Source organism: Rhamphochromis sp. 'chilingali' (assembly GCF_963969265.1).
Source record: "Rhamphochromis sp. 'chilingali' genome assembly, chromosome: 12".
NCBI lineage: Eukaryota > Metazoa > Chordata > Actinopteri > Cichliformes > Cichlidae > Rhamphochromis > Rhamphochromis sp. 'chilingali'.
In genome coordinates this window covers 17,814,063-17,839,660 of record NC_137939.1, presented here as the reverse complement: position 1 = coordinate 17,839,660, position 25,598 = coordinate 17,814,063, and the positions used below count along the sequence as shown (strand labels likewise).

Below are 25,598 nucleotides of genomic sequence, written 5' to 3'. Positions count from 1 at the left end.
CAGACTCTAACAGGTGCAGCAAAAACAGCCAATCGGACGAGCTCGCGATAGAGCGACGGTCAGTGATACTCGTGGATAAACAGGCACAAAGAGGTGATTCGTTGACACTGAATGCTGGCAGGGGAAGGTTTGGTGTAGACCTCAAACACCATTCTAATGCAAAGTCTTTCTTAGGACTCCAGCCTCTGTTGACGGCTGCATTGTGATGTGTTTGGTTTGACCACTCAAGTCAGCAGATGGGTATACACACTGTGGCAGAGAGCCAGAGATGAATAGTAAAATAATGATTAAATGCAGTGTGGTTGTATAAACACATAGTAAGTGATAAAAGGTGGGTGAAGAAGAAACACCCAGTGTATCATGTGAAGCCCCCAAGGGCTAAAGTAACCTGAGCCAATACTAAGTATATGCTTTATCAATAAAGAATGTTTTAAGCCTAATCTTGAAGGCAGAGAGAGTGTCTGTATCCCAAATCCAAACTAGAAGCTGGTTCCTGAAGGCTCTGTCTCTCGGTCTACTTTTAAATATCCTTGGAAGTAAGCCTGCAGTCTGAAAGTCAAGCGCTGTATTGGAGTGATACCGTGCTATGAAGTCTTTAAGATAAGATGGGGCCTGATTATTCAAGGCCGTGAATGTGAGGAGCAGAATTTTAAATGCGATTCTGGACTCTTTCTAGTCCCAGTCAATACTCTTTGCTGTAGCATGTTGGACCAACTCAAGGCTTTTCAGGGAGTTTTTAGGCCAAGTATAACTGTCACAACCTAAAACCAAAATCTTGTTGTTGTTTAGAATCATTTTTTCTATAGCCAGAGATTTCACACGAGTTTATCACACAAGTCTAACAGAAACAAGCACTGGTGCCTTTGATATTTTATCTGCTTTTGATCATTCAGTGGAGGAAGGTTCATAAAGCGTGTTTTGGGTAAACCTACCATCCATCCATCCATCCATCCATCCATCCATCCATCCATCCATCTTCTTCCGCTTATCTGGGGCTTGGTCGTGGGCGCAGCAGCCTAAGCAGAGAAGCAGAGAAGACCTCCCTCTCCCCAGCCACCTCATCCAGCTTGTCCAGGGGAACAGCAAGGCGTTCCCAGGCCAGCCAAGAGATATAATCTCTCCGACGTCTCCTGGGTCGGCCCTGGGGCCTCCCTCTGGTGGCCACCCAGGAGGTGCCCAGAAGGTATCCTTGTGAGATGCCCGAACCACCTCAACTGCTCCTTTCATTCTACTCTGAGCCCCTCCCGGATGGCTTACAAGGCTCATGTGCCCATGTGGAATAGGTGGCTGACCAAAACAAGCCATAACATATGAAAGATCTATCCTTACTATCCATCGGAGCGTGAGTGCGTCTGTTATAAAGCACTTGGGCATAGAAGTCTTGTATGAATGTGCGTGAACAAATCCCTCATTTGAGCACTCAAAGGAAGTTCTTTGAGTGACCAAAAGAATAACCAAGGTTCTTCAAGGTTCTTCAAGGTTCTTTATTATTTGTCACATGTATAGTTATACAAGTATAACACACAGTGAAATGTATATATATATATATATAGTATATGCACTGGGTGAATGTGCAGTAGTAGCAGCAAGCAGGTGAATTCTGTACATTAATATGAATAGATATCTGACTATTTTACAGGATAGACAATATAAACATATTTAAAATTAAAGGAATTGAAATGTACATTGTGCCTTGGTTTAGTGTCTGGAAGAGTCCTGTCTCAGTCAATTATAGATGATGTGAGAGGGCGGGTGTGTGTGTTTAGGGCACGGATGGCTTGGGGATAGAAGCTCCTCTTGAGTCTCTCTGTCCTTGCCCGGAAGATGCGGAACCTTCTACCAGATTGCAGAAGTTGGAACAGTTTGTTGCCAGGATGGGACGGGTCCTTCAGTATCTGCGCTGCTCTAGTCCGGCATCTCCTGGTGTAGGTGTCCTTAAGCGGGGGGAGAGCAATCCTGCAGCAGCGTTCTGCTACCAAAGTGCTATATAAGCACAAGTCCAGTTAGACCTTTTGTCTTGTGCATGAATGTGATCCTCTTAGAATTTAAAAGATCAGCAATTTTGTGTCAGTGGCTAACCTCTTGATGAGATGACTTTGTGACATAAAGTTAAAGAATGTGGAAATGGAAACAAAACCACTACCCTTTGCTAAAGAGACGTACATCAGGCTGATCAGAGGCAAGCAGTTTACTGTAGCTACTGCAAGCTCTTCAAGCCACAAACTGTCATGCAAATCAAAATGCTTCCTCTGAATGTTGACCCTTAATTTATGCTAAGTAATACTTCTCTTTTCCCCCCAGTTGCTGCATTTACAGTCTCTGTCCACATGAGGGCAGACATCTTCCGCTCCAGTTAAAGAGCTTTTCTCAAAATGAAACCAGTTCAACTACTACCTATTTACTGTAAATGTTAGAAAAGGGAATTATCCTTTTATGCTGCTTATTCTGTGGTGTTGTCAACACCAGATAGCCGACCACACAGTGGGGACATAGCCATGCTTTTCCTGAAAAAAAAAGAAAAGCAAATTGACTCAGTTCGTCTTATTTTGTCTTATATAGCACATCTTGGCCTCTTTTGGCTGCATTCAAATACAGGCAAATGGAGGTTTTGGGACACGAATTGGTTTCGTTTTACATGTTGGCCTTGTATTTGAATTGCAGGTGCTCTCCTGTATCTGTTTGTTTAGGGAAATCACTGCAGCACTCACCCACCTGTTCACTCCTCTTTAAGCGTTCAACAGACTTCAACTGACAAAATCCAGGTGAGAGTTAATATTTGCTGGGAACAAGTGTGTGCTGTGGATTTCATGTCATTGAGTGGCGAAAACTCCATTGAAACATTTTCTGGAGATAACTCTTTGTAGAGATAGTTTGGAACTTTCTCTCGAGGCAGTCTTGTGACTTTTGGCTACTGGATTTTGCTTGGTGTGGCCATCTCACTGAAGAAAACAGTGGTATGAAAGGAGCAGGCTGAGAGGGGATGCACTTGTAGTCACAAGGCAGGACAATAGGGAGCTGTGTGAGGGACTGCTGGAGTTGCCTGGGGCACAGTGACTCTCTGCTGTTACTTTGATCTTCCTGCTGTCAGGAAACCATGCCTATTTATTGAATTACATCTAGATGAAGGCATGTTTCCACTTGTCTGCTGTAAATACATATTTTAGTTCTAAATAGTTCATCTTTAATGGCATGCATTTCCCTGAATGGTACATTTCAAAATAAATGTATGACACATGCTCAGTGGAGTTTAAGCCCTCAGCCATATTTTGGCTTGTGTCCCCCCCCCCCCCCCCTCCCCTTTTTTGTTCTCCCTCTAACCCCTGAAAGGACAGCATTGTGACTTCTTCTCTTCCTGAATGCTTAAGTGGCAACAAAACCACTCCGACAGCATTCTTAAGAAAAGAGGAACTTTTTTTCTTTCTTTTGTCCTGTCACCATGGCGCAGTGTTCAGCAAACAGTTATTTTTAAAGTTTTCTGAACTGTTTGAGCAAGAAGATATTGATCAATATAAGAGGTCAAGAAGTCCTGAAATCAGTTTTGAACTTTTGAGTTGGAGCTTATTCAATGGAGGTAAGTTTTTTTGGGTTTGTTTTTTTTTTTTGCTTTCCTGTTACTTATGTCAACATTGCTCAAAATAGTTCTATGGTAATCATCTACTATTGTATACTTTTTGCTGTAAAAAGCACTAGCCAGATGTGAATAAAAGAAAGGGAAAACCTCCCCAACTTTTTAGCATGCTTTGGCTTCAAAGCTCACAGTGAAATCTACTGTGAAAATGTGCATACAAACATATTAGATGTTTGCGTTTCCTCTTCAGGCACATGGTGATGTCTACTGGAATTCTTCATCTCAAGGTCAAGAGGTCACCAACAGCTGTGCTTACACACTCTGACTGTGACTGGGCCATGAAGGATTGCGAAATCGTTGAGAAAGGTAAGATAGCTCGCTCACGATGAGGAAGTCTGTATGAGTGCTGTGTATGGTGAGCTTAGTCTGCAAAAACTATAACAAGTCCCTCACTAAAAATGCTGATACATCCCATGATCCATAAATAATAAATAGGGCCAAGGATTGTTCAAATTAAAAAGTGTGCATTGAATTAATAATTGGACCTATAAGTATGCTAGGAGTAAAAGCTTATGACGTGCAAATAAAGACATAACGAGATGAGCCTCTTTTATGTCTGTCTTGATTTTGAACTAAAAGTCCAAAGTGCAAAAAGGATTTTTGCATGCTTATATATTTCACAATGCCTGCTTTAGTGGACACTACTCTTTTATTTTCATGGCTGAGTACTTTTGAAAATTTCAGCTTTCAACTTTAAACACATTTCCATGAGGTCCTTTGGTTAAAAAGAACACCAAACATCCGGCTTGTTTTCAGCGCTCAGTTCTAAAGTCTGCATCTTTGATGACATTTTTTTCCCCACTTTTTGCTCTTAGGGACAACCATTTGGGAACTTTCCAGTTTCTTTCAGCTCTTTGTTATCTGAAGCTTTAACCCTTTAGATAACAAAAGTCAGATTGTACTTTTCAGATTGATCAACTGATATATCAAAAGGTGATTTCAGTTTTACTACTTCAAAACAAAACGCTGCCTGGCCCACCCTAACTGTAACTTCCAGTCATACCAGAGCATCCTTTCCACTGGCTACTTAATCAGTGATTGGCCCAAAGAAAACCTGCCATCACCAGTCTTCATTTTATAGCCACAATCAGGTTTTAGATGAACATTTAATCCCAGCCAGATGATGACTTTTTTGGGAAAATCTACACTCACTATCATATTATTCATCACAAAAAATGCACAACAATAATCATTTAGCCAATGTTAATTTGCTTGAAAATGACTATGGTGAGCATGTACTTCAAGAAGAGTGAGGACAAAAAACTGCCAAGAAATTGTTTGGCGGATTCTCTGGAAAGACAAAAGTAGAAAAGGAGACGTGGTGGTGGAATGAGGACTTACAGGAAAGTATTCAAAAGAAGAGGTTAGTAAAGAGAGCTGGCAAAGGCAAAAGGCTTATAGTGAGGTCAGACACTTGTTTGGCTGAGCAGAGAGACTGTGGTGGAACACAAGCACACCTGTACAGCAGGTTGGTCTTATTAAAAACAGAATAGAAATATACTAACAAGTGAAGAGAGTGTGTTGAAAAGATTGAGGCTGATGAATGCAGAAATTTTTTAATTTTGGATGATAGGACTGAAATGTGTGTATTCCTATCGCGAACAAATACAATCAACCTTCAGTTAATACTGATATTCCCTGGTAAATATTCCACATGAATGAATGGCTTCATTTCCAGGTATGATCAAATACAACCCATCACCCTATGAGACCTTGGAGAGGCTCTAGTTTTTCTGTTACCCTCACTTGTAAGCATCTAAAAAAACAGATGGAAGGGTAGATTCAGAAGTCTGTTGAAACTTTATTTATTTGGATATTTTTTTCATTTCTGTGTGACATATTTGCTAACACTGCTACAATTACAAATGTATGTCCATACTGTAACTGCTGCACTGTGTAGGTTCAGGTGTTGCAGCGACCTTCTGGGTGTCTAGCAGCTGACCCTAGATCAGACTGAGGTTAGTGACATTTTACACCTCAGTGCCTGCCTATCGTGCATTAATCCTCTGATAGCACCTGTAACCTTGTGTGTAAATCTGTGAAGGGGAAGACTGACCCACACTTTCCTACAGCACCCATGAAGTCAATATACTGGAGGACAAAAGTTTTTTGTCCTTTGCATTAACTAATTCAAGAAATACTTGATAATACTTAGGCATAGATTTAACTGTGTAAAGACAGCAAAGAAAAAGAACAAGACTTCTAATACGCTTTATCCATACAGCTGATTTGCATACATTTTGTACAGCTGTGCTAAATTGAAAGAGTAAAAGGAGACTATGGGATATGTGTTGTGGTGTGCACTTATCATAAAACAACCCTTGGATAAAGTGTGACAGTCTTTATGGCTGCTGTGCTGTGCTGCTGTGCTGTGCCTCTGGTTGTTATCACCCTGCTTATTATGGATGCACAAACAACGTACACACACACACACACACACACACACACACACACACACACACACACACACACACACACACACACACACACACACTGCCCCCTGTGCTCAGTCCAATTGACACACTCAGTTTAGTTTTGTGAGAAACTGTGTGTTTGCATGTGCATCTGTCCGTGTGCATGTGTGCATGTGTGCAGTAGACTGAGTTATGAGCATGAAAGAAGCAAATGGTATTTGACCATGTGCATTGTGTTTTATGAGATGAGCAGGCTTTAATGACTTTGTCACCAGTAAATGGACACTGATTTGTAGCACAGCTGTCGCTCCACACTCTGATCAACTCTGGAACCTTCTAGAGACACACTTATGCAGAATTAGTAAATATGCACCACATCCCCAGCATTAAAGACCTGTGTTTAAACCATATATGCTCACAGAATTGTTCACCCAGAGTGGGATTCTGGCACAGACTCATTAATGGGTGTTAATGGTACAGAGAGTAACTGCAATCTAAAGTGTAATTGAACAAAAATTACAGCTGTACAGATGCAGGCAACAGTCATGCATTAGATTTCATATTCAATCAATGCTACTATTCCTCAGAGATACCGCTGATCTATAACCTGCTATCAGTAACATGGCTTTGATCCCATTTTTGTAGATACTGTGCAGATGGAGTTATGTTATTTATTAACACAGAGCAGATGTAGCAAGAGGCTCTTTTTGGAGCAGTGAGATGCTGTTCAACCCCCCCACCCCATAAAACAACCTCTATGTTTCCCACCACCCTGCTTACATGTCCTCCAAGGGTGTTTGTTCTGTAGTTCCACTTGCACTGCTTGTGTTGGGGAAGGGTTTAAAAATGGAAAACCAATTTGGAGATGGGCGATCAACATCACAACATGAATCACTGTAAGCCTGGTCATTTCATCCTTGCCTAGTTCAATAATCGTGGCGCAGGTGTAGTTTCAAAAGGTAGAGCTGACAGTTTTGCCTTTTATCTAAACATTTAAAATAACATATATGTGTTTGCAAATTGTTATGTTAAAGTTGAAACAACTTTTTTGCATATAATCTTATAGTTTAAGAAAACAGATACATGGAAAAATGTAATGTTGATATGTATTATTAAAAAGAAAATACAATAGTGTTTTCCAAATAAGAATTGGCAAATCATTTTTTAAAGGCTGTTTTCTCAAATCAGTTTCTTCCATAGACTGTATATAAATGATGGATGTTAACACTGTGAGGTCACTCCGGTTTGTAATGTCTTGTCTATGACTTTACTTGAGTTAGAAATACTCTAGATGATTTTTTTCTTACATAAATGGAAGCCTGTACTTTGCCCTATAACTTCAGTTCCTCTTGTCAAGTAGATTAACATTCCTCCCCAGGAATTTGATGTCCTCAAGTCATCACTGTAGCATTTTAATGTCATCAGAATGACAAAGCTTTATAAAGTGGGTTTCACACAGAAAGTGATTAGTAGTAATACAGGAACCTAAGACTGCAGATTGTCAATGTTGTTCAGGGACTTGAAGCTGAGATTGGCCAAATACTCTTTAATAAAGATGTCACTCTCAGGAAATAATAACTTTGATGGCTGCTTCTTCAAATCCATGAGAGATGCTAGCTGGATTAAATCAGCCCGAATGTTTGCGTTTTTTTAGTCACAGACTAGGGAAAGTAGGAAATGCTCAGTGTAAGATGCTTAATTAATTTTGGACTCTCAATAGCAGAAGAAGAGACTTGGGTATAAAAATGTGAATTCAGTCATTTTTTAGTTTTAAACATGTTTTTGAGAGATTTCTACATTTTCTGCCATTCCCTTGTTTTATGGCAGGTGTTCTAATAAATTTGTTAAGCAAAAATTTGTTACTCTAAGGTAACATAGCCTGACACTGTAAAACACGGTAAAACTGTCAATCACAGGAAGCATTCACAGGAAGAAGAGGACCCAAAAGCAGGCCACAGGGAAAAGCTCAAAATACAATTCTTTAAACCAAAACAAGCCTAGATTATGCATGAACACAGAATTAGAAACAAAACAAACAAATACCCAACAAGTTAAACATGATTAATGCGTACTGTTCTCCTCCTCTCCTCCTCTGGCTCCGTTTTGTCCCCAGTATACCTTTTTTGCTTTCTTCTGACCATTGCTCATGCTAGGGCCTTTTCTCTAGGACCTAGGTCAGATTGACTGCTTTTCTTATCAGATATTTATCTACTCTGGTCTCACAGCATGACTATTATGTAATTTCTTCTTCATCTTCTTCTGTTTTACTGGCAGTTGGCAATCAATTTAATTAGAGCAGGTAGTTGTACTGCCCTCCGTAGAAGAGAATGTAATTGTTCTGCCTGTTACTAATCAGCTGGAAGCAGATAATCTTCCACACCTATGTGAGGCGAATCAGTGGTTGGGAAACACTGAATTAGACTACGTATATGATTTTTTTTCTTCATGATTTAAACCAACACCTCTCTAAAAGTCAAAGATGGTAAAATAAGGGACAGTTGTGATATCATGTCCACCTCAAATGCTTTTCTTATTGTTAGCGCACACATTTCAAGCAGCTCCTCACACAAGAATTGCACAGAATGGTCAAATGCTGCTGTGCAGGTCCATCTTCTTTATACTTAATAAACCTGCCCCTGAGTAAGTTTGACTTTTGAGAACTGACAGATCTGGGATCTCATCAAGATTTCACTGAGAATGTCCTGAACGTATGGAGAACAGGCCCTAGGACTTTTTTTCAAACAGTGGCCTTGCTCCAGGTAAGGTCACTGTTTTGAATACAGTTAGTTTCAAACAACACTTCACAATTTGTTTGAGTGACCCTTTATTTTTCTTGACATTCAATTGCATTGTTTGACGTAAATATTTGTTCGTGTTTTGTTTTGGACTTGTTTTAAATTCTTGGTATGGTTTTGCCATACACACACTGTTAGCTTCAGCCTTCACCAGCAGATGTCACTGTTGCAGAGTGTTTACAGAGTCCCACAGGTTTGGTGTTTTTAAATGATTTGCTTTACGGTTGTCAGCACTGTCTTCTTCACTTCACTGCATCACCTTACAGACATTCAAACGGTTGCATTGATCTATCAATCTGTCCTGTTTACTCTGCAGACTCAAAGCTCACTGTCAGCGTAACAGGTGTGCCCTTTTGATTTCAGGGAAATGTCAGATGATGATGTGTATGAGGAGTGCGTTTGTGTGAGGCCTGTGCGTTATCAAGTTTGAAATGATTTCTCGTGTTCTGCTCTCTTACCATCATGCACTCTGTGTCTTATACACTCTCGTCTGTTTCTCTGTGTTCATTTAGCAGTGAGCCGCAGCAGCAGCAATTCCACTCATGTATGCTGCACCTTGTTGACTTTAGCCTCATTAAGAGACCAAATGAATATGACGAGTTGTGACATTAGGCTACAGCTGGAACAAATGCGCCAGCCGCTCATTCTCTGGCCTGGCCAATTTTTTTCTTCACTTTGTTTCTCCCTCCCTCCCTCGCACACACACACACACAACCACACACACACACACACACACACACATACATGTGCTCGTTTAGTTTTCGGGAAAGGGCTCGGTGGGGTTGATGGGTTTGCAACAATATTGGAAATGTAGATGGGCCTGTGTTTTGAATTGGATTGCATGCTTTGATGCAGAGACAGATTGTAAACTGTGATTTTATTAAATCCTTCATTAGGATTCATCAGTGAGATTGGATCAGAAAAAGGTCACTGTGCAGATGCCCCCCCCCCCCCCGCCCCCCCAAACCTCTCTCTTTCCTCTTTTCTCCATCCCCCTTTAAACATACCCTCCTCCTCCATCCTTACCCCCCTCCACCCTTTCTTTCTCTGTCTGTCTCTGCTTCCACTCAGCAAAGCATAAGGGGGACTTGCTCCATCATCTCCCCCTCATGCACTCTGGCTCACTCTCTCTTCTCTCGCTAGCCCTTGCCCAAAACAAATTTGGGGAAAAATTATCATCATGGGCCTGCTAGAAAAACACAAGGTGAAAGTGACATTATCCCCCCCAACCCAGCCCACCCTGGACCCCCCCCCTCCTCACCGCCATCTAGGCTGGCGCCAGTGGGACGCCTGTGCCACAAATCATTTGTATACTCTCATTTCTGCGAGCGGGCCGCAATGTTGCTTACTGCTTAGCGAGCAGATGACTTTCAGAAAGAAGAGTGAATTGGGAGGGAAGGATGAAGAGACGGGGCAATGAGGAAAGAAGAAGAGAGGGAGGGAGGTGTGTGTGTGTGTGTGTGTGTGTGTGTGTGTGTGTGTGTGTGTGTGTGCGTGTGTGTAGGGGGGAGGTGTGGCAATTTGCGTGTGAGGACGTCTGTGGGAGTTGGATCTGAAATTGCGAGGGAAATTGTGCGCGCCATATGTCAAGTTGTGCAAAGGAGGGTTCTCATTGTGCACCTATATTGTGTGTCTGTGTGCTTATGAATATGTGTGTGTTTTCTGTTTCAAAATGAAGCATCTGGGCTGTTTATTGAATCACCTTCACCATTGTCTGCATTCCCTGCTATTATCGCCAAAAGAGCTGCAGCCACCCCCCCACCCGTCTACTTCCCCCTGTAACAACTCGGAAATGGGAAATGTGGTGCACATATTGTCTGTAGCTAGTGTTTGGTCATCTTTGTCTCTCTCTTTCTCTGACACACACACACACCCTTCCCCCACCCCTGCCCAGTGTGATACATCATGATTCTTCTGGTACACTGAATACATTCTCTATGGAGTCTGAGCCCTCAAGTCCATGCAGGCGAACATGTGACATTATATTCCTGATTTAAAAAAAAAGGTGTTATTTCACTTCTGGCACAGACACACACACTTGTTTTCATATGTTAGTGAGGACATTTAATTGAAATGATGCTTTTCTTTGCTGCTTACCCTAACTATCAAAAATGATTGCCTAAACGTAACCATAATCTAATTGTAACCTTGACACAAAAAACATAATTTCGAATCTCAAAAATGCTTTCAAACTTGTAGGGATGGGCATTTTGTTCCCATAAGGGACTGTTGGTTCCAACAAGTATAGTAGCATTCCAATTTTTGGTCCTCACAAAGATATCTAAACATGGTATGTACACACACACACACACACACACACACACACACACACACACACACACACACACACACACACACACACACACACACACACACACACACACACCAAGTCCTAGTATTACAGAAAAACAACCATAGACACACTTATCAGACCATGCATGTTTATATAAATATAAGCACATACACCCATATTCCTCCCATGGCATGGCGACGTACACTATTACCTGCACACAAATAAAAAATACTCTCTTTTTTATCATCTCTCAGTCTCTGTCATCCTGGCCCACCCACACAAAAGCCACCCCACATGCATAACACTCACAGTTAGGTTCATTCTGCATAAATATAGAATGGAGACAGTGTGGCACAGTGACCTGCAGAGGAACCCGTGTATTTTGCCTGCAAGTTCCACAAGGGCCCTGTGCTTCCAGGAAAGCCATGCAGTATTCATGGCTCAGTCACGGGAATCCGCAGGGCAGGATGGTAGAAAATGCAGTGGAAGTATGGTGCTAGCAGCTCAGCAGGATAGTGAAAGTGTTACACAATATGCACTGTAGATCCTCAGTGTGCTTTTGTATTTGATGCCTGATCTGTGAAGTGGAACGCCTTCCTTTCAGATAGTCTAAATCAGGATTCAGATTTGCTCTTCTATTTGTCTTCATACATTTTGCACATGTGCGTGTGTGGGACTCTGTTTCATAAACATGTGGTCGTGTGTTCATGTTTCATGTGTTTGTATGTCTTTATGCTCCACCTCCTGCTTTGAGAAATAGGTCCTTTCTTTATTATCACCCCAAAGGCAGTCTGACAGTTTACTGTCTCTCTCACACACAGACACAGACACACACAGACACACACAGACACACACACACACACATGGTGGAGTTCCCTGTGACCCACATTCATTAGATTCAACCCTGTGGTGCCTCCAGGGATCTTAGGGGAGTTATGCCCCCTGCATTGAGGGTCTTGACTCTGAGATATGCAGCCCATGAACCCCACAGCATTCATCCTGTTTAGGGGGTACTGCACTTAGCAATGCTGGGAGGTCGCAATTGAGACGACGAGACCAGAGATAAAGACGTTTGGCTGACTGAATATTGCTGCACAAAGACCACAGTCATATGAATATAAACATCTAGTGCCTGTTTACTGGCAGAAAATAAAAATAAATGTCATCTGATTTTTCCACAGTTGAAATGCTTATGTCTGCTAGTCCTCTGATTCCACTGAATGTAATCCACCAGTAACCAGTAGAAATTACTATTTCCAGTATTTTCACTGTTCAGGAAAACATTAAAGGAGCACTTTGTGAAATTGACACTGAGAAGTAAATAAAACTGTCAACAGTAGGAGGCAGCATAGAGCTGGAAACTTATGGTTTAGATGTCAGTCTTTGTATACTCTCAACAGTTCTTACCGGAGGTCTTTGGCCCTTCACCCTCTTCAGAGAGCTGAGATACCACTGCTGTCTTATTGTCTGTATATGTTGCTTCAGGCTGCCTTTTATGATATTGCTTGGTTAGTTTGAGCAATATCTATTAGCAAGAAAGTTGGTAAAGCAAATCGGGCCAATTTCCTTCCGTCACTACCTAGTGGTCAGCAAGGGTAAAAACAGATTACAGTTTTTGCCCACTGCTTGAACACATTTTGCAAAACTCCGCTCTCTGTGCCAAAACTGTACACACAAGTACACATGACACAACACTGGGAAATATACCATTCACATCTGTGCCAAATTGAAACTCTACTCCCAAAACCTAAACTCTGCTGTCAAAACCTGACATTCCTTTGTCAAAATGTAACTCAAAATGACAAAATGACACATACTTGCATCATATGCAAACACTGACAGATCAGGGGGAACACACTAGTCTTCTTTATATAAAACACTGCAGTCCTTGATTTCCATTGTTTATTCAGAAGGCACATTTACAGGACACACATTTTCAAACAACCAAAAACGCAAATAGACCTACTCAATATTGTACATTGCAGTACCATGAATTCAGATAAAGCAAAAAAAACAACAACAACACAATACAGTTTTTGCCCGTTGCCTGAACACATTTTGCAAAACTCCGCTCTCTGTGCCAAAACTGTACACACAAGTACACATGACACAACACTGGGAAATATACCATTCACATCTGTGCCAAATTGAAACTCTACTCCCAAAACCTAAACTCTGCTGTCAAAACCTGACATTCCTTTGTCAAAATGTAACTCAAAATGACAAAATGACACATACTTGCATCATATGCAAACACTGACAGATCAGGGGGAACACACTAGTCTTCTTTATATAAAACACTGCAGTCCTTGATTTCCATTGTTTATTCAGAAGGCACATTTACAGGACACACATTTTCAAACAACCAAAAACGCAAATAGACCTACTCAATATTGTACATTGCAGTACCATGAATTCAGATAAAGCAAAAAAAAACAACAACAACACAATACAGTTTTTGCCCGTTGCCTGAACACATTTTGCAAAACTTTGCTCATTGTGCCAAAACCCTAAACACAAGTAAACATGACACAACACTGGGAAATATACCATTCACATCTGCACCAAATTGAAACGCTACTCTCAAAACCTAAACTCTGCTATCAAAACCTAACATTCCTTTGTCAAAATGTAACTCTGTTGACAAAATGACACATACTTGCATCATATGCAAACACTTACAGAGCAGGAGGAACACACTAGTCTACTTTATATAAAGCACTGCAGTCTTTGATTTCCATTGTTCATTCAGAAGGCATATTTTCAGGAGACACATTTGCAAACAACCAAAAAAGCAAATAGACCTACTCAATATTGTACATTGCAGTACCATGAATTCAGATAAAGCAAAAAAAACAAAAACAAAAAAAACCCCATAATACAGTAATAGAAAAAACACTATACTGTAAACAAAAAATCATGACAATTGTGCATACATGGGCTCATGGATCCCGCCGTCTGTTGGGGTCTGGCCACAGGACCTCATCAACATCGCAAGCAATGTCTTCTCCCGCTAGGCACTGGGGAAAATATCCTCTTCCATGTCAAAACCATCCATGGATTGCTGTCACCTGAATGTCGCCGCATTGCTCAGGTCGAATCCAGCTTCATCAATGAAAATGTATTCATGAGGCTGTGCAGCTCCATCCATGGCCAAGATTCTCTGAAAAAAAGGGGAACATATCACTGTACTACAGTGCTACACATACAGCACCCTCACCCCATCACACAGGTACCTGTGTAGCTCTCAGAATAGATCCATGTGGTACTGATATGGTACATATTCAGCTGCTACTGGACTTCACCAATACTCTATTGTAAATGTAAGGGACAGTTACACGTACCCGTACATATTCAGCTCGAAGTCCTTTGACCCTGTCACTGTTCCTCTCGAATGGGACTCTGTAGAGCTGCTTCATGGTGATGCTGTGTTTACCCAAGATGCGTCTGATGGTGGTGATGCTCACATGGTCTATGTTGCTGAACACTCGCCTGTCTGCAAGTATTTTCCGTCGTAGCTGGTGGAGACGGATGGCATTGTCTGCCCTCACTAGGTCCACAACAGCAAGTTCCTGCCGTTGTGTGAACAGGCGTTGGCGTCCTCCCCCAGAAGGTCTTCGAGTCATTCTAGAGAAATACAACCACATATTGTCATCGGTTTGCTTATTTTTCTTACAGTACTTCACTGTATATACTGTATCATCCACTGTACAACACTGTACTTCAATATAAGTAATCATGGTATGTTTCACAGAAACTACCACTTTGGCTGCAAAAGGAGCATTAGCACCCCGTACACTTGATATGGTAATGTGATATACTGTAGAACAGTGCTATAAAACCATCTGAGTAGAGCAGAAGGTATGGAGGTGAAGACATACCTGTTTTCTAGTCGGAATGTTCGTATTACAGATGCCACTGTGAAGCGGCTTAGATGTGGGTGGACTCTCTGCCCAGCTTCCCTCATAGTCAGGCCGTGGTTGATGACATGGTCCACCAAAGTTGCTCTTATATCATCAGAAATATGGGTCCGTGCATGGCCTCTTTGACCTCCTCCTCCTCTTCCTCTTGCTCTCCCTCCATCCATGCTTGCAAAGTTCTTGAAATGGCTAAACTGAGGGCTTTTTGTGGTTGGCTAATTGGTGTTCAGTTTTGCAAGTAAGTGCCTTCAGGTGTATATTTGAGTGGTTGCAATTACCCGATGTGTTTTGTATTTTGGATACATGTGTTTTCCAAATGGCACCCTGAAATTTAATTTTTGAACGAAGTGTCTTATGTATGAAATAGAGTGTAGTATGCAGGACCATGTGTGTTGCATAAAGGAGTAAGTGTGTTGCATAATTGCAACCAGAGTGCAAAGCAGCACTTTTGTTTAAGGTATGGGTACATGTGTTTGAGGTATGGTAACAAAAGCTTCAAGTTGTGTTACTTTAGTCTAAGCATGGGTTTATAGTGTTCAAGCAACGAGCAAAAACTGTAACTGGTAAATTGCTTCCCTCGTCACTACAACAGGCACCCAACAGGGTGCAAGCCACCCTAGTACAAGCTGGAGGTCACAGTGTAAGTAAAAAGCAAAGAGGTGACCCAGGAATAAGTCCGACCTATGGTGAGAAATGTGAACCAAGCTCTTGCTGTGGTTGTACAGAGACTGAAACCCCTCGTTGCAATGGGTCAGTCACCTCATACTTTCAGAGCATCACCCACAGCAGTGGTTCCCAAACTTTTTTTGCTGGGCCCCCCTTTGTTTTACATGAAAAATGTTTGTCACGGTGTAATTATTTTACATGTAGTTGTTTTTTTTCCTGTGTAATAATATTCAACATTGCTATCAATACATTTTTCAAAAAATGCCTCTCTGTGCAAAATGGGTTTAAAAACATAAACAACTGTGGGATACTGTTTGTCCTGATTTAGACAGAGGGAACAAACTGTGGCAGGATCAGCCTGATATTATTTGTATCCCACTGTAACGTTACTGTATAAAGAGCAAACATCTCCAAAATGTCAGGAGTAGTTAGTCATTACAACAAGTGTTTGTGAACTAAAAATCAAGAATGTGGAATACTGTTTGTCCGTGATTTGAAGAGCACAACCCCTGCTCCCGACAAAGGGAAAACCAATTCTGCAGGGGAGACCTACCTTGGCACTTGTGCAGGTGAAGCCAAAGGGAAGATATGCTTCTCCATATTTTCTAGTCTTTGGCTTAAAATGAAGTTGGTTTGGAAACATATTCAGCCATGCCTCATCTCCTGCTTTGCGTTTGCCCCGTGCTAGCAGTGTCCAAGCCTTGTTTGTTTTTTTTCCCTTTTCACACAGCCCCCCCCCCCCCCCCCCCCCGCAATGGCTCTGCGCCCCCCCTAGGGGGCGGGCCCCACACTTTGGGAAGGTCTGACCCACAGGATGCTCCAAGGGACATGGTTGAATGCCTTCTTCAAGGTAAACAACCACATGTAGACTGGTTGGGCACACTACAGTGCTCTCTCTCGCAACCTTGAGAGGATGGTGGTCCAGTGTTTCACGACCAGGATGGGAACAATATTGCTCCTCCTGAATTGGGAGGTCAACTAATGGATGGACTCTCCTCTGCAGCACCCTGGTGTAGATCTTCCTGGGGATGTTGAGAAGTGTGATCCCTCAGATATCGGAGCACACCCTCTGGTCCGACTTCTTGCAAAAGAGTGCTACCACTCCAGTGTGCCGATCCAGAGGTACTGTCCCCCACTTCCAGGACTTTTGAGTTTAGCTGTTTGCCTTAATTAATTTCTATTCATTGAGGACTATCTCACCATATATGTGTATATACAGTGGGGCAAAAAAGTATTTAGTCAGCCACCGATTGTGCAAGTTCCCCCACCTAAAATGATGACAGAGGTCAGTAATTTGCACCAGAGGTACACTTCAACTGTGAGAGACAGAATGTGAAAAAAAAAAATCCATGAATCCACATGGTAGGATTTGTAAAGAATTTATTCGTAAATCAGGGTGGAAAATAAGTATTTGGTCAATAACAAAAATACAACTCAATACTTTGTAACATAACCTTTGTTGGCAATAACAGAGGTCAAACGTTTACTATAGGTCTTTACCAGGTTTGCACACACAGTAGTTGGTATTTTGGCCCATTCCTCCATGCAGATCTTTGGGGCTGTCGCCGAGCAACACTGACTTTCAACTCCCGCCACAGATTTTCTATGGGGTTGAGGTCTGGAGACTGGCTAGGCCACTCCAGGACTTTCAAATGCTTCTTACGGAGCCACTCCTTTGTTGCCCGGGCGGTGTGTTTTGGATCATTGTCATGTTGGAAGACCCAGCCTCGTTTCATCTTCAAAGTTCTCACTGATGGAAGGAGGTTTTGGCTCAAAATCTCACGATACATGGCCCCATTCATTCTGTCCTTAACACGGATCAGTCGTCCTGTCCCCTTGGCAGAAAAACAGCCCCATAGCATGATGTTTCCACCCCCATGCTTCACAGTAGGTATGGTGTTCTTGGGATGCAACTCAGTATTCTTCTTCCTCCAAACACGACGAGTTGAGTTTATACCAAAAAGTTCTACTTTGGTTTCATCTGACCACATGACATTCTCCCAATCCTCTGCTGTATCATCCATGTGCTCTCTGGCAAACTTCAGACGGGCCTGGACATGCACTGGCTTCAGCAGCGGAACACGTCTGGCACTGCGGGATTTGGTTCCCTGCCGTTGTAGTGTGTTACTGATGGTGACCTTTGTTACTTTGGTCCCAGCTCTCTGCAGGTCATTCACCAAGTCCCCCCATGTGGTTCTGGGATCTTTGCTCACCGTTCTCATGATCATTTTGACCCCACGGGATGAGATCTTGCGTGGAGCCCCAGATCGAGGGAGATTATCAGTGGTCTTGTATGTCTTCCATTTTCTGATGATTGCTCCCACAGTTGATTTTTTCACACCAAGCTGCTTGCCTATTGTAGATTCAATCTTCCCAGTCTGGTGCAGGTCTACAATACTTTTCCTGGTGTCCTTCGAAAGCTCTTTGGTCTTGGCCATGGCGGAGTTTGGAGTGTGACTGTTTGAGGCTGTGGACAGGTGTCTTTTATACAGATGATGAGTTCAAACAGGTGCCATTCATACAGGTAACGAGTGGGGGACAGAAAAGCTTCTTACAGAAGACGTTACAGGTCTGTGAGAGCCAGAGATTTTCCTTGTTTGAGGTGACCAAATACTTATTTTCCACCCTAATTTACAAATAAATTATTTACAAATCCTACCATGTGGATTCATGGATTTTTTTTTCACATTCTGTCTCTCACAGTTGAAGTGTACCTCTGGTGCAAATTACTGACCTCTGTCATCATTTTAAGTGGGGGAACTTGCACAATCGGTGGCTGACTAAATACTTTTTTGCCCCACTGTATATATACACATATATATATACACATATGTGTGTGTGTGTGTGTGTGTGTGTGTGTGTGTGTGTGTGTGTGTGTGTCTGTAGAGAGCGAGAGCGAGAGAGAGATAAGCCTTGAGTTAAGTAGTTTATCTTTTCAAGATTGCTAAATAGGTTAGAGAGTGTGTCCCTACACACTCTCTAACCTATTTAGCAATGTGATTTCGTTAAAAACTTTAATAAAAATTAGTCTAACCTTTATGTTTTACAGTCCATGGCTTCTTAAGTTTATCTTGCCTTGAAATAAAATGCACAAAACAAACCTATTTTCCTTACACGGCAACAATAAAGAGGCTGACTCCACTGAGGACCATAGCTTTTTAAGGCCCAGTCAGCGAAACACAAAAACCTTTTTCCATAAACAAATAACCAGCGCAGCATAATGAGAGTAATAACAACACATTTAAATACATTTTTACGATAAGGCATTCACAGTTGTCCTTTAAAGATGAGAGATAATGCCTTCTTTTTCATAGAAACATAGGGATGGATTTATGAAATGCTGTTTTCTTTTTTTCTGGGGAAAGTATTGTTTTGAAACTTTTCCAAAGTGAAAAGTGACTTGGGACAAAGTTTGTTTATTTCCTCATTATGGATGTGAAGCGTATCTCCCACTGGAGCACGCCGTTTTAACAGACGCTTTGTATGAGCTCAGGTGTCACACAAAGTTGTCTTGTTTTGCAACAGAGCACCACTTGTGACAAACTGCAAACTTTTCAACCAAGTTGGAGAATAGGCACTTTGATACTTGAAGCCTTAGTTTGGCGCTTTCCTTTCTCAGACCAGGTGGGCGCCATTGAGAGGGAAATGTCTTCTTGGAGGGTGTAAGTTTGGGGCTGTAACTCATGAACGGGACGGCTTTGAAAACACACAGGCTGCTGAGTGAGTGAGTTTTGTAGACACTGAGCTCCTTTGCGGTTGCGTTCTTCAGCCCTCATGAATAATTCGGCAGCGTCGCTTGTCACTGTCCTTGTTGTTGTTGTCGGCTGTGGTGTCACTCCTGTCTGAGAGAGACGGAGGAGACAGAGGACTCTTTACACTTCAGTCTCCTCTGCACTTCCTATTTCATTCACGAGGAGAGGAAGCGGCGGGGCTGTGTGCTGCGTCTTTGTACAAGTAAGAGAGAAGGGGAGACAGATAGAGAGAAATCATGTCTGCCTGTCTGGCATAATGGTCTGTTTGTGCTCCTGTTATAGTTTGAAGGAAGGAGGAGAAAAAGGCAAGGAAGCAGGAGAGTGAAGAGAAACTCTGCAAATGCTCGTTGTATTCGAGTTCTTTAAGAATAATCTGTAGATTGACCTTTTTTTGTGTGTAGATGAAAAGACGGATACAACTAACTTCCAAGAGAAAATGAAAATAGAGGAACTCACTGAGGACGAACATTTAAAACACTTAATCTGACACAGTGAATGACATTCTTTTAAATAAATTTTATTTCCCTGTCTGTTGCAAATGTGGTAACAAAATAGCGGACTAATGAAAGTACTACAACAGTCTCAAGACTAATAGTTTGTAGTCTTGAAACTTGATGCCTGTATTACAAAGCAAGATCAGCATATCCAGGATATATTTTCCAAACGCTGGCAGTTACTACAGGGTTTCCTAATCTAACCATGAGTGTAAGTAAGCCAAATGTTAAAGACATGTGAATGTAGCATGAGTGCTTTAACCACTCTCACTGTATCAGTGTAGTTTGTTTACAGCCAGGAAGAAAAGCTGCTCAAAGTTATCATACTTATCAGTGTTATTGCTTTAGCATTAAGACAAAGGAGGATCTGAATATAATTAAACTATGTTGTGTTTTATTAAATCAATGTGCTGCTCAGATGTTTTCTTCTGATACAGTTTCAGCTGTAACCCTGGTTCACTGGTCTGGGAGCAAGTCAAGAAAAAGCAAAACAAAACGAAATTTAAAAAAGCAAATAGGTTTACTTGTAATAGACATTTAAGTGTAATTAGTGCTCTGCTTTGAGAGTAAATTGCCATATTATAGTTTGTAATAACAAAAACCTACTTTTTCCTTATTCACATAGGGATGCCACAGCTGTTAGCTGCACATGTTTGATTTTGCTTATTTCTTTTCTCCACATACTCTACCTGATGCAATCACCATTGATTTGTGGCTCCTTACAATAACTGTACCAAGGACCCTTTGCTTATTGCACAAATATAATAAAACCACTGCACTAAAGAGCCACTATGGTAAATATATACCTTAGGGAGGTAGGTTATGTAACTAAATAGAAAAATTCAAATATAATAATATAAAAAGAAAAAGAAAAAAATAGTTGCAAGACAAGAAAACTGTGAATGTAGAAGTAATGTGTTGATTGTTTGTTGTTTTGGATCAATTTATTTCTGATAATCAGTATGCTAAGTCAGGTTTACCATCGCTGACCTCCAGTATTTGATAAATATATGTTTTTGAATTCTCAGGGAGAATTGTTCCACCTGATATGTCTCCTGTACTTTCTTGACCCAGTTGTTATATGTTGGTGAGGGGTTAGGTTTGAACCACTTAAGTGTTATACAGCTGATTGCTGCAGTTAGCAGGATGTCTTGAAGATATTGTTTAGCTGTTCCATCAGTGCCCTCTGGTATTAAACCCCAAAGCACCACATTCAGGTCCTCTATGAAATTTTGGTGGAATACATCTTTGGGTGTCTTCAAGATTGCCTCCCAAAATATTGTTAGTTTAGGACATGACCATAATATGCTAGTATTGTCATTCATGTGTGGCCCATGTTGTCTCCAACACTCACTTAATTGTGTTGCACTAATTTTTTTCACTATTACCAGTCTAAAAATAAAAACTAGAAAATACTAATTCTCTTTCATCTGAATTCCCTCCATGTATTGGAGGTGTTTAGCAGGGGTACTCTCGTACATCTTTCTTTCCACCTAATCTAAGCGCAGTTTGTCCTCCCATTTTTGTTTTTCATCTGAAATGCATTGTTCCAGTCCATACTCCAAATTATATGATGAGGTGACCTATAACTTCTATAATTTATATAATTTTATTAAAGGTTTCCCATTTGCTGTGGGTGCCAAACCTTTCTTCATTCTTTATGTTTGATTAAGAAAGTCCTCAGTTGAAGATTCTTGAAGGAGTGTGTGTTTGGAGTGTGAATTGCTCAGTTAGTCAAATGACATAAGACTGCCATTATTATGAGCTAGTCCATGTTTTGACCCTAAAATCCTTTTGAGAGAGTAATATTGGTAATACGATATCCAATGTTTTTTCAGTTCTATTCTAATTCTTGGTTGTTTCCTGTGCCACGTGAATTTTGAAAACAGTTCATCAAATTTATTAAGTGTTGATTAAAAATATAAATGGGTAACAGAGAAGTTTAGGCAGCACACTCATTATGTGAATGTGTGTGAATGTTAGAATAACCACAGAAAAAGTGCTTGAAGAGAAGTACCTATATGTCACTGTCATTGTCTCTAATGACTTGTTCTAATAGTTCTGTATAGATATTGAGGCTTAGTGAGCGGCTTTGTCTGCACCCAGGTTCTTGGGTAAATTGTTCTGATGGAAATCCTTGCAGATTACAATAGAGTTTGTAAACTGGTATACCAGATTGCCATTACACTTCTCTCTGGTAGTTTTTTGGGGTGGCTTTTCAGCTTAATAATACATGAGAGTTCCTGTGAAAAGCTATCAAACACTAGTTTTATGTGCATAGTTTAAACTGCATGTCAGTCAGTTGTCCAATTACTTTTGAGCCTTAGATTGTAGGGGACCGTGTATAAAAATGGCCTAAACAGTTAATGCAATACTTTTGTTAAACCCTTTGACTTAAAGTTGAAAGTCTGCACTGCAGTCACATAGAAATTGTGTCGTTGTTCAAATATTGGACCAAAATGTGTTTATCAAAAATGACAGGTTCTGATGAGCGATGATCTACATAGAAACAAAAACATAGTTAATGTATCCGGAGCAATTTTGGAAATACACTTCAAAATAGAAATTTGTGTCCACTGGAGTTTTCCATCACTGTCAGTATACAGAAACTAGAAAGGTTAACTTTAGTGCCAAGTATATTAAGGGAAGGACGCCATAGCTTTACACACAGTTCCACAGCACACACCTTTAACTGCTGCTTCTAGTCTTTGAGAGTGTACTTTCATGAGGCCCAGATTGGACTGTTAAAGGAGAAATTGATACCTGCGTGTGACTCATTCAGGATTTTCACAAATGTAGTTTTCTGCCTTCCTACTTTCACTGGCTTACCTAAAAGATAGAGATGGAGAATATATTAGTTCCACTTCAGGTTAACATTTTCTGTTTATCTATCATTTAAAAGCATTACAGAGCTATTTACAGTTTTTTACAGTCGCTAACAAGCGCCTACCCATACTTCAGATACTTTTTCTAAACTCTTAACACAGACCCACACCTACAAAACACAATTGGCCAAATGGATAATATCCTTCCCAAAAATACACTTTGTTAAATATATACTAACTCCTCATTTCAAAATTAGAACACATCTTTCTCTGCACACACTAACTGTACAAAAACACTATAAATCTGACTCAAAATGAAATTAGTCTGTCAAAGAATAACACTTGTTTTCACTTCACAAGGTACATGCAGTCAATCAAAGTACACCAGGTTTCAAAATACTGGCTATTATTGACATTACAAAAACTGCATAGACTTTTATGTTTCAGTGTCACAGGTATTTGCATGCGAAACATGCAATCCACCATATTGACACCAGAAATGTCTTGGTTGGTAACTGTATGTCCACATGTACAGTAATGTTCACATTCAAAAGCATTCCAGTAAAAAGCAAACAAGTTTTTGTTTCTTTACTGTTTACCACAGGAGGTACAGTAGAAACACGGTATGATAGGACAGAGAAAGTTTTACAGTATTGCTTACAGTGAACAAAATATCCATGAAACACACAAGAGCATTCTGAACAAAAAAACAACAGCAAAAAGCCAAGATCAAAAGGGGGGGAGGGGGGCTAAAAAAAGGCAAAAACTTTGCATCTAATCTCTGCGATCTTCAGGGTTAGGCCACATTTTTTCATCAACATCACATCTGATGTTATCCAAGTCGATGCACCTGGGATAGAACCGCCTGGTATGTCGGATCCACCCTTGGCAATCGTCAACTGTGATGTCCCTGGAGCCAGCATCCATGGCTTCGAGGAGGGACATCTGGTCATGTGGCTGATGGTCATAAACCTTCCACCTCCATGCAGAAAAGAACTCCTCTATGGGGTTGAGGAAAGGTGAATAGGGTGGAAGGAAGAGACTTACCAGTCTTGGGTGGACTTCAAACCATGTTGTTATTGCTTGCGAGTGATGGAAAGCCACATTGTCCCAGGTAATTACAAAGGTCCTCATGTTTTCACCCTCCTGACCTTGCTCTGGAACCAGGCGCTGGTGGAGATCATTGAGAAAGGCAAGCAAGCGCTCTGTATTATAGGGTCCAACCTGACATCTGTGAAGGAGTAATCCTGCATTTGCAATTGCTGCACACATGGTAATGTTTGCCCCTCTCTGTCCTGGCACATCAACTGTGGCCCTTTTTCCAATTACATTTCGTCCACGTCGACGCCTTTTGGCCAGATTGAATCCTGCCTCATCGATGTATATGAATTTATGAGGGGCCTGGTTGGCCTCCAATTCCATAACTCTCTGAAACAAAGTTTATGTAAGTCATGTTATTACTGTATACCATACTGTACTGTAACCTAGTATTGTGTAGGTTACCTACTTGCAAAGTGCAAAGCTTATAGAACTGGACATTGGATTGAATATACACTATACCTGGACATATTGTCATCGTAGCTCCTTGACCCTCTCACTGTTCCTCTCAAAGGGAACAGTGTAGAGCTGCTTCATCCGCACTCTGTGTTTGGACAATGTCCGCGTAATGGTTGTGAGGCTGATTCTATCGATATTGTCAAATATCTCATGGTCCGCCACAATTCTAGTTTGAATTTCACGCAGTTTTATTGCATTATTTGCAGTAACCATTTCTACAATGGCAAGCTCCTGATCATTACTGAGGAGCTTTCCTCTTCCCCCAGAGGGTGGAAGACGTTGCATTCTTTAGAAAGACAAAAAATTCAACATATGCATTACTGTATGACCATATTGACATGTCAAGTGAGAATAGAAACAATCCATGTAAAATGCAATACTTACCTGTTGGTTTGTTGAAAGATGCATATAATGGAGGCAACCGTTGACCGCCTCAAATTGGGCTGCACTCTTTCACCAGCCTCTCTTAGTGAAAGACCATGGTTGATTACATGGTCAATGATAGTGGCACGAATTTCATCACTGACTACTGTTCTTGCAGCCCTTGGAATGCCACCACCACGCATTCTTACACCTCTACCTTGCCCTCTCCTTGGGCCTGCTCTTCTCCCTGGGCCCCTTGCTCTTACTCTTCCTCGACCAGACATTACAGTGTTTGTCTTTTTTTTGTTTCCAAAAACATCACTCCTCAAGGTCTTGCCTTATAAACCCCACTGAGTCTAAGCCAGAATGGAAGAAGCTGTGGTTGGCCCAATTTACCCAACATAAATAAGCTGTGTCTCAATTATTCAGTTGTTTGTTTATTATCAGCTGAGATATATTTTTGATATTGATATTGTTTTTGTACTGATATCATTGCAGAAGCAGAGGCTTTTATACTGTATCTAAGGTTTGGAATATTGTTTTTGCTATTGTGGGATGTTGTGTGTTAACATTCGTAGATACTACAAAAACAGTCCATAATTTTGTTGGGAGGTATAGCTTGTCTGTTAAGAAAATGTAAGCATTGTGGAAATGTGTTCACTGACTGCATATTGGGTGAACACGACATGAAATGTGTGAATGGTATGGCCACAACAGACCGATGCTGTGCTAATTGTGTTTAGAGTTTTGCAAATGTGACAACTGTTTGGACAAACGCTTGTTAGCGACTGTAAAAAACTGTAATAAAGATGTTATGGCAATAATAGTAGTTACTATAGTCACCACTACTTATTACTACTTTTAATGTATTTTTCTATAAAAACCAGCTAT

General features: G+C 41.0%; 1 protein-coding gene across 6 annotated transcripts in view; it reads left to right on the top strand.

The window, feature by feature from the left end:
• The first annotated feature begins 3,475 nt into the window (after positions 1-3,475).
• Positions 3,476-25,598, top strand: part of myt1b (myelin transcription factor 1b) — a 153,516-nt gene continuing 131,393 nt past the window's right edge. For 2 of the 6 annotated variants that reach the window (XM_080898964.1, XM_080898960.1), the window contains exons 1-2: positions 3,476-3,571; positions 3,819-3,934. In XM_080898964.1, coding sequence (XP_080755090.1) covers positions 3,823-3,934 — 112 coding nt within the window. In that variant the 5' untranslated portion in view covers positions 3,476-3,571; positions 3,819-3,822. The remainder of the gene's footprint in view (positions 3,572-3,818; positions 3,935-25,598) is intronic. The other 4 variants (XM_080898961.1, XM_080898958.1, XM_080898962.1 and 1 more) reach the window with 3 other exon arrangements.